The following is a 9,462-nucleotide window of genomic DNA, read 5'->3' as shown; positions in this document are numbered from 1 at the left end:
TAAGCAAAGATTTGTTAATATATTGATGAAAACAATAAATACATAGCAATTCACATCAGCATAAAAAAAAAATAAAAAACCTTTCAAACAATCAAATTTGTTGGTGTAACCTAATACCAACATTAAAACCTACCTTATTCATTGGATACTTAATTTAATAAGATAATTTTTTAACTCATTAACATATTGGTGATTATTATAAATTTTCTATCTTATAGGTTAAAGTTTTAAAATTTCGATATATAATATGAATATTTTCAACCTCCACAAAATAATACGAAAATTTGGAACTTGATTAACCATATTTCAATCATTAGATAATATGTCATTTTGATGTGGCGAAGACAATAAAAACATCTTTAAATTGCATGTAATTCAGCAAAATTCAAATCACAACACTCTCTTTTATTGTCAACAAGAAAAATTCATGACAACTGAAAAGTTCTAAAAATATATATGGGGTGGACTCCCCGTTACATCATGATCAGACAATATTATCGGAGTAACACAAACACAAACTAATAAACACGTGCATAAATCAATTCTGAAAACAGTGCTTAATTACTTCACGAGATTACCGAATAGGAGAGAGCAAGCCAGCCAACTGTATTAAAACCGAAGAGAAATGTTACGCCTGATCTGGTGCAGGTGTTACCACTTCGGTTAATAAATTTTGGTCTTGATTAATTGGTCGTTGCAGGTTTCAAGTCTGATTCGTTTGAAGCTGTAGATGCTTGATTTGAGCCCTCTTTTGAAGCTGTAGATGCTTGACTTGAAACCACTTTTGAGGCTGCAGATGCTTCATTTGAACCCTCTTTTGAAACTGCAGATGCTTCATTTAAATCCTCTATTGAAGGTGCTGATGCTTCAGTTGAATTCTCTTTTGAAGCCGCAGGTGCTTGACTTGAAACCTCTTTTGAAGCTGCAGGTGCTTGAATTGGACCCTCTTCTGAAACTGCAGATGCTTGAATTGGACCCTCTTTTGAAGCTGCAGTTGCTTGACTAGAAACCTCTTTTGAAGCTGCAGATGCTTGACTTGAAACCTCATTTGAAGCTGTGGATGCTTGAATTGGACCCTCTTTTGAAGCTGCAGGTGCTTGACTTGAAACTTCTTTTGAAGCTGCAGGTGCTTGAATTGGACCCTCCTTTGAACCACCACCTTGTTTCTTTTCTAGATCCTTCAATTCGCGCAGAATTCGAGCCGCTAGAGGGAGACCTCCACACTTCTTCAGCAATTCATCTTTTACTTCTTTTGAAGCCTCTGATCCAGAATCCTGGGCAGCCGAATCCAAGTTCTGGTATATTGGCCAGCAGCTGTCTGGGTTTGAAAGGGGAAGAAGGCGATGCAAGTTTTGCTCCCCAACCATATTTTTTACTGCTTCCTCATCCCTACTTGTCACCATGACTGCTCCCCCATACCCCGTCGGGAATCCATGCCCATCTCTTAAGCAAGACATTAGATTTTCATAGTATTTGTCCTTCGCTCGTACGCCATCAAGCAAAATCAGATACCTCTTACCTCTCACATAGAGGTGAAGAGCGTAGAGCAACCCAGGAAGTTCATGATTTATGGAAATGGACGTGATGATTTCTTCTTCGACTCCGAGACGTTCCAACATCCTTTCAACAACTTTTTCCATTGAATTGGGCTCCTCATCAGTCGGCATGGTTATCCAAAACCTCGGAACAAACCGCTGCTTCACTTCTTCTTCATCCAAAATTAAGCGGCATAGTGTTGTTTTTCCAACACCAAGCATCCCGACAACCCCGACTACCTTGAACGAGTATTGGCTCCTTTCGTCGAGAAGCAACATTTTCAATGACATTATGTCGTAGTCGAATCCATGGACCTTAGATCGACCCACTGGCTCATAAATCTTCTCTAAAAATTCTTTCGTATCTGCCATGCGGCGAGGACTTGCAATGGACTCTTCTTCAGACGCCCCTTTCTCACCTTTATTAGAATCGTCCGTTGAGCCTGTAGAAGGGCTCTTGCTACGGCCGAAGGCCGGGATTCTAAACGTGGACGATGTCTCATCATCGGCGGACAATTCATCTAGAAACTGGTCGTACAATGCCTTTGTGCTGGGAGTGTTACTTCTAGGGTGAACGCTTGACTTCATCTTTTAGAAGTTTGAACCTCTGTCAGTGTTGACCACAGGAAAGATTGCTGCTCAGAAATCCGATTATTATAAGAAAGTTAGGATTTTAAGAAGAAACTACGAACAGAGATTAATTGTGTTGCTGCAGAGATATGTCTTGTGTGAAAATAAAAATTTACCTCAACAAAGATACGGCAACTACTTTTCAATGGAGAGCAGAGATCATTGCCAAGAATCCCATCAACGCATCTCATGCAAATATTAATCCAAACTCAAGTGCAAAATGAGATTATAACAAAGCAGAAAAAGAAAGTTATAGATACTTGAGTTTTCGAAGGAAGGAAAGAATAATAACCATATAGAAAGTAAAGACAAGGGGAAAGAATAAAGTTACCTACATGCTTAGGTGTGAGGAGTTTAGAAGTTGATAGGATCTGTACACGGGTATAACTTTAAAATTACCCAAAACGCCTTAAAAGGGGTATTTTGATCCTTTTTCTTTTAAAATAATGTTTTTGACCTTTAATTATTAATATCGATAGTCAACACTTAAAAAAAATTAAACTTAATATTATATAAATATTTTAAGATATAAATCTCCTTACATTATTATTTTTTAATTTAAGCTTATTTTCTTTGTTTTAAAATATGCTCATCCTTCCTTAAAAACTTTAATAAAAAAACTTAAAACAATTTTTTTAAACGCCAAGAAATTTAAAGATGTATCTGCCTTGAAAATTATAAATTTCTTTTTTGAGGTAAAGTTTATTATTATCAATTTTTTTTCTTTAACAGTTTGAGAATTTCCTTTTTTATTGAAAAAATGTGTTAAAAATAGATTTCTTTTATACGATAAATATTTCAAATTTGATTATATCGAGTTAAAAGATTAATTTTTTACTTATAATTATTAATTTTGTTGAATTTTTTTAAAATTTGTTATTTGAGAGTAGGGTTTAAGGTAACATGAAAAGATTTTGACTTGATTATTATATATCAAAAGTTTTAAAATTTTTTTATCAAATATTGAATTTTATTAAATATTAAAATGAGATAGATTACTGCATTCACAAATCTTGTTCTAAAATTTTATTAAGTTTTTTTTGTCAAATATTAAAGTAAATTTTATTAAGTTTGAAAGGAAACATGAACATTTGTTGTAAGGGGAATTTGTTTTTTAAAATGTTTATGTCATATTGGGTACAATTTTTTTTAACCGTTGAATAACGGTATTAACAATCAAAGAACAGAAAAATTATTTTAAAATAAAAAAGATCAAAGTGTCATTTTGAAGTGTTTTGAAGAGACTTTTTGGATTTTACTTATATATATATACATAGGGAAAATCAAAAGTGAATACAAAATACTAAATTAAAAAAAACATAATGAAATAGATTTGCTTTTTAATTATCTAGAAAAATAAATTAAGGAAATGAAAACCTTATATTAATATAATACAGATTTATAGTTTATGTAAAGTCAATATATAGATTTTATATATTATCAGTGAACCAAATATTATCATCTCCAAATAAATTTAAAAATAAAAAAATTTTATCTTTACAAATTTATGAGGTAATATTATATAATTAAGTGATAATATATAAATATTATATACTAGTATTATATTAAATATAAAACTATATGCTATATGTTGTCGTATCAATTAAACAATTTAGACCACTAGTCACATATTATATCATTTAGATTTTGATTAATCAAATAATATATTTTTTTAATTCTTTACAAAATGCAATCTAAACGGCAAAGGAGACAAGAATAAGCTTGGGTGATTATAATTAATTATTATTATTATAAAATTAGAGTACTAAAACTAATTTGTATTGACAGTTATGGCTAATTAAGCAATATACAAAATAAACAAGGATTTTTTTATTCAAAAATTTTTTGGACCTATTTCCACTTCCCCTGAAAATTAACTATTATCCAAAGGATTTTAATAATAACTATTTTGATTTTTTTCAAAAATAATTATTTCAAGAAATTAATGATCAATCCAATTCTTAAAAATAAATCGATCGATGCTATTATGTGAAAAAGAATACCGAAAATTATTATTCTATTTCTTTGACCAAACATGCTGTTTAAGAACAAAAAAAAAACCCCCTCGTTTAGAAATAAATTTCAATTTATCCTGATATGGAAAAAAACTCTTAAACTAAACACTAGTTTTGATCCACCCTGTTCAGCAACAGCCGGCCCAACTCTGAAAACTCAGAAGCTCCATCGGCGCAACGCTTTCACTCAACCAAACACAGGGGAAGAAACGAAGAAAAGAAAAAAAAATTATGAGCGAGGAAAATTTGGAAGAATGGGACGCCAGTTTCCTGGAGGAACTTATCCAAGTTGAAGAACTCGCTCTCTCTTCCTCTTCTGTTACCCAGAACAACCCTTCTTCTTCCTCTTATTTACGGCCTCTGCCACCGCCATCAGACCAACCCCTACATTTTCCGCCTCCATCCCGCATTGACTCCCTCAGTTACTCGCCTCCCAGAGAGCTCTCCCAGAGAACCGCCGATGTCGGTGGCGCATTCATTTCGAACGGCGTTGTTGCTAAATCCGCTACTCCTTCGAATCCGCTGCGGTGCGTTCGCGGTTCTGATAACGCTAAGGATCTCGAAATTGAGCGCTTGAAGGTTAGGGTTTCACACTCTCATACTCCTAGACCTGATTTCTTGTTCAATTATTTTCTTTTATGAAAAAATGAAAAGTCAGTCAGTTATTTAAAGATTCTTGAAATATTCGGTGGAAATTGATGCTTCTTCTGATTTGAATAAGGTATTTGGAAGAAAGATAGAGAGGGTGTTGGAAATATTCCCAATATAGGAGAAAAGTCTGATTGAAATGTGTTTGATTATTACAGAAGGAGCTGGGACGCGTTTCAAAGCAGCTTGCCGACTTGGTATGTATATTTCATTAAAATTCTAATTTTTCGAGTGAATACAATAGGAATTTGTGTGTATGCCAAAAGCCATAAATCTGGAAGCAATTGCTACAAGAATAAAGAAATAAAGTATTGGTGGAAAAATATTCTGGTAAAGTCTTAAGTTGTTTGGGCCTTAGGGAGGCCATTTAGGTGAGTGTTTCCTTTTTATCTATTTAGGAACATGAGTGCTTCAAACTGAAGGGGGAAAGAAACAAGGAGGATCAGCTTACGTTTGCAGATTCAAGGAATGAAGTGAAAGTTGGTAATTTTAATGGCTTGAGGATTGCAAACTTGTGAGTATAATTTCTCTCTCTCTTTCTCTCTCTCTCAGACACACACACACAGTGACCATGTAAGTAGTTAAATGTGATGATGAGCTCTGCATACTTTTTTTTAAAACACATTTACTTAACACTTACCGTTGTCAACTTGAGTAACATTTTGTGGAATTTTAGTTGAAATAAGTTATGAGCTCTGTATATTACCTTGCATTTAACATCCCATTATATATGTTGGAGATTTTGAGTGACACCTGCCACAATGACAGAGAACATGGAATCCCTGTTGCAGCTCACCATGGGGTTATACAAGAACTTCCAAATGCAAAAGCTTTTGATGATCAGATTGGCCTGCATACAGGTGAGAAGTGAATTGGAGACCATATACGGAATTGTATCATCTGCATTGCTAATTTAGTTCTTAACAGTTTTTGTGATGCCTTTGTTCCTTGTCTTTGGTAGCCAAGTCAAGCTGTAAGGAAATTGGAGTTCAGGCGGATCTAAATGCTTGTCTTGATCTTTCTAAGAAGTTGCAGGACATCTGGGGTTTCCCAAGTGACCAACAGTTTGGTAGAAATCTGATATCCAAGTTGTTTGCAGTCTGTTCGAAAGATATTAATGTCCTGTTTGGCTTCATTAGTATAAGCTCACCTTCCAAAACCATGGAACCACTGGCAGTTAAGAGCTCTGCTGATATGGCTTTGCAGCACTCTATGAAGCCTTTTTGCAGTTCTGAAGCTGCTAAAGTATCTCGTTTCTACTCTGCTTTGACACAGGTCCTGCATATCTTATTGTTTCTTATTTTTGTTTAAGCTTGATATGGCTTGGTACTGTGTTCTATCATCTTGAGCGCAAAAATATGAGACATCAGCAATTAAAAATCAGATATCTTATGAGAGTTTATCATCATAAGTGAACTGCTAACTATCCCTGCCCACCCCACCAAAACCCCCTCTGCTATCCCTGTAACCAAAAAGAAAGTTAAACCATGAAAAAGGGGCAGCCTAGTGCATGAGGCTTTTGCATTGCTAAGTCTGCGAAGTGGGGGTGATCAAATATAAGCAGCCTTACACTTGACTTGAAGATGGGCTGTTTATGCAACTTGAAACCATGTGGCCTCCAGTTCCAGGTCACAACAACCTTATTTTTGTGCCAAGGCTCATCCTCAGAAGAATGAATTATTTAGCCTCTGAAAGAAAACCCACTGCTGCAATTGGATAGTTAACTTCTCTGGAGTTCACAGCTCTTTGCTTCACATTGTAAACATCTAGAAGATTAGACATAGGGTCATGACAATATTTGATATATTGACCTATGTTTTCAGCTAATTGGTATTTTAAAAGTTAATTGTTTCTTTACTGTTTGATTTATTTTTCTATTGCAGATCAGTAATGGAATGTCACAGTTGGAGGCTCTATTTGAATCGTTATTTGATCTCTGTAGTGTTGAAAATGTAAGGTGAAAATTTCTTATTTGAACTTTGATGTGAGCATATACGGCTTCAAGAATCTTTTTTTCAATTGTTGAAGCAATGTGCTGTAAACTTTTTTCACCCAAGATATAAATAAATTGTGGATAGTTTATATACTAAATTTGCATGAAATATTCACTTTAAAATGTTGGAACAGAAAAAAGTATTCTAGTAATTTCAATAATTAATTACCCATTTTTATTTGACAGTTATGTGGCTTTTCTGGGCTGCAGTTATGTGGTTATAGACCAGAGCCACTGTATTAAGCAATGGCCATTTGTCAGAGCTCATTAGGAATAAACAATGTTTGCGATTTCTAATATTTACTAGGTGTTTTTATTAATCAGTGCCTCTCTTTGCTTGGGAAGTGCTTTTATGTGCTTAGCCTTCTCAGGTGACATGAGAATCAAGTTTCTTGAGAGTTATTATTGCCTTTGACTTTATTAAATTGATTTGTTTTCATAGTGAGGTCTGAAACCGTAGATAGGATTGGTTGGATGGCCCTATATCACAACATTTCTCATTTTGGAAATTGCTGCTAGAAATTCTTTAACGTAAATAACATTATACGGCAATAGCAAGCTACTTAAAAGGGTGCTATCTTATCCCTCAAACCCCCCTGCCCCCACCAAAACCCAAAAAGAGAAGGAAAACTACTTTATTATGTCTTGTAAAAGAATCTCAGATATTTGTTACTATTCTATGTGTGTGTGTCATCATTGTTGTTTGAATTGTGAAGTTTTTTTTTTTTTGTTATGGCAATTCCTAAGGATCATTCTTTCTGATACAGGTAATTATTGTTTATAGATCGCTCCGTATACTACATGTCTTGTTGAAGCACCTTCTTAGTTTCGAAAGGAAATCCAAAGGAAGGTATAGTTGGCACTTGTATGTTGTTCTTTTTATTTTCTTTTTAACTTGAAGGGTGGCTGTGTGTTCTTGTTGAACCTTGATATTGTACCATCATCTATTTGAATATGTTTCATTCAGAAATTCAGAGTGGGATACATGCAGTTGTTCCCTTTTCAATCTTATTTGCTTTCTCTGTATTAATAGAAACAAGAATTTTGGGTGCTCAAATTATTTTCCTATACCTTCCCTCTAATAGCTTCTGCCAGTATGCTCTATCAGACATTGCTTTGTACTCTACTTTTCCATTTATCTATTGTTTGCTTGTCATTATGCTGGAGATGCTGGATGCTTTAGTCAAGGAAGACCTCTTAAACATTGATTTATATTGCGTGCTTATGAACTTTGATTTGATCTTTCCAGTGCACTCTAATCAGGGAAAATTTCTTGGCTGAGCGTCTTCACTCTGGGAGCAGCATTGATGATATAGTTGGATGTGAAACTAGAGGATGGGATTGTGTGGGCATGGATGGGACTTTTGCAAGTTGGATGCCAACCGGAGTAAGACCTTCTGAAGCAGAAACTCTGTGCAAGAAAGGACATTGCGATACAGGCTCTTCTTTGCTTTTTTCATGTATAAACTGGATTTATCTCTTTGAATCGATGCATCACATTGTGGTGAAGAGTAGTGAAGAGTTTGTAAGATTGGAAGCAGTCTCAATTATGAATGTGATTCTGATGAGAACTGATGCTTACACTGACAGAGAAAAGTAAGTGTGTATGGTACTCCTTTTTGCAGATTTCTACCATGATATGCTACTTTCTTTTATTTTCTAAATGCTATTTTTTATGAACTAGGTTTGGCCTTGAAGTGTTTGGAAGTATTTCACAACTGCTTAAAAAGGATGCTGGATTGCTTGCACAAAAGGAGGCTGTGCGCACTCTCTACCTGCTTTTAAATTGTAAGTGAACGCTTGTTCCTTCTGCCTCTTTTTTTCTATTTCTTTCATAGCACTGGAAAATATGAACTTATAACAGTAGTGTGACAGGTATCACACTATAGTTCCATGAAAAAGGAATGATATCAACTGACATAACTTGCTATACAATATGGCTATCGAGCTCTGCATAGTAACCTATTGGAATCTCTTTTACTTTTCTCCTCTCCCCTACCCCCTATATTCTACTTTTTTGCTTGGTACTGCTCAGCTCTGTGCCCGTTCCCAATGGCTTATGGTTCTTTGTTGGATGAAGGTCCTAAGTTGGTGGTCACATTCTGCTGTGGTTGCACAATGGCAGGAGGTGCTGATGCTGACAAGGAAAACACTGCTGCTTTTCAAGAATTTACTCTGATTCTCGAGGGTTTGGCTGACTGTATAGCTTGCTCTGGGAATAGTTTACAAGTGGGTTGACTTCATTCTTGCTTGATTCCATTAGTTAATGCATTATTTTTACTGCAAAAGTTGTAAAGTACGGTTAAGTTTATCCAAGGTATAAGCAAATGGACAATTGATCATATTAGAAAAAGATTGTGGTTAAGTTTATAAGATTATAGGCATACTCATAATCACATACATACATATCCTTGTGTCCAAAGTTCAGGACTTCGCATCTATGTGTCCACAAAATGTAGTCAATGTCCAAGTTTTATTTTGTATAATCCAAGACTATTGACTCATTATCTTATGTAAAATATGTTTATTAGCTAATACTTGTTAAATATGATCTTGTCTTCATTTAAAGAAAAATAACTTTGCAGGCTTTGGAACTTCGCAAAACTGCTATCACTTTACTGGCTTTCATAGCCTCATCTGG

The 9,462-nt window shown here is 34.8% G+C and overlaps 2 protein-coding genes across 5 annotated transcripts in view; one reads left to right on the top strand and one right to left on the bottom strand.

The window, feature by feature from the left end:
* Positions 1-340: 340 nt before the first annotated feature.
* LOC110414595 (uncharacterized) lies at positions 341-2,420 on the bottom strand. 2 transcript variants are annotated; one of them, XM_021425985.1, is made up of 2 exons: positions 2,282-2,414; positions 341-2,142 (listed from the first exon to the last, which is right to left on the bottom strand). In XM_021425985.1, exon 2 carries the CDS (start codon positions 2,121-2,123, stop codon positions 684-686), a length of 1,440 nt encoding a protein of 479 aa, XP_021281660.1. In that variant the 5' UTR covers positions 2,124-2,142; positions 2,282-2,414; the 3' UTR covers positions 341-683. The 2 variants fall into 2 exon arrangements, with proteins under 2 accessions (XP_021281660.1, XP_021281572.1); XM_021425897.1 differs by having other exon boundaries at positions 343-2,170; positions 2,282-2,420.
* Positions 2,421-4,265: 1,845 nt separating this feature from the next.
* Positions 4,266-9,462, top strand: part of SUV2 (protein dimerization) — a 6,281-nt gene continuing 1,084 nt past the window's right edge. Inside the window, exons 1-11 of one of the 3 annotated variants that reach the window (XM_021425708.1) lie at positions 4,266-4,759; positions 4,987-5,025; positions 5,227-5,342; positions 5,597-5,688; positions 5,790-6,103; positions 6,712-6,785; positions 7,606-7,671; positions 8,085-8,417; positions 8,506-8,609; positions 8,902-9,050; positions 9,407-9,462. The exon at positions 9,407-9,462 is cut by the window's right edge and continues 141 nt beyond it. In XM_021425708.1, the coding sequence (XP_021281383.1) occupies positions 4,412-4,759; positions 4,987-5,025; positions 5,227-5,342; positions 5,597-5,688; positions 5,790-6,103; positions 6,712-6,785; positions 7,606-7,671; positions 8,085-8,417; positions 8,506-8,609; positions 8,902-9,050; positions 9,407-9,462 (1,691 nt within the window). In that variant the 5' untranslated portion in view covers positions 4,266-4,411. Of the gene's footprint in view, positions 4,760-4,986; positions 5,026-5,226; positions 5,343-5,596; positions 5,689-5,789; positions 6,104-6,711; positions 6,786-7,588; positions 7,672-8,084; positions 8,418-8,505; positions 8,610-8,901; positions 9,051-9,406 lie in introns of all 3 variants that reach the window. The other 2 variants (XM_021425789.1, XM_021425629.1) reach the window with 2 other exon arrangements.

Source organism: Theobroma umbraticum, unplaced genomic scaffold, assembly GCF_002168275.2.
Source record: "Theobroma umbraticum cultivar Fairchild unplaced genomic scaffold, ASM216827v3 scaffold_30.0, whole genome shotgun sequence".
Lineage (NCBI taxonomy): Eukaryota > Viridiplantae > Streptophyta > Magnoliopsida > Malvales > Malvaceae > Theobroma > Theobroma umbraticum.
The sequence above is the reverse complement of the archived record's forward strand: the minus strand, read 5'-3'. Positions and strand labels throughout refer to the sequence as shown.

Bases quoted from the DNA above. Each gene is read 5' to 3' on its own strand.
- LOC110414595 (XM_021425897.1), bottom strand. From the start codon at position 2,123: ATGAAGTCAAGCGTTCACCCTAGAAGTAACACTCCCAGCACAAAGGCA.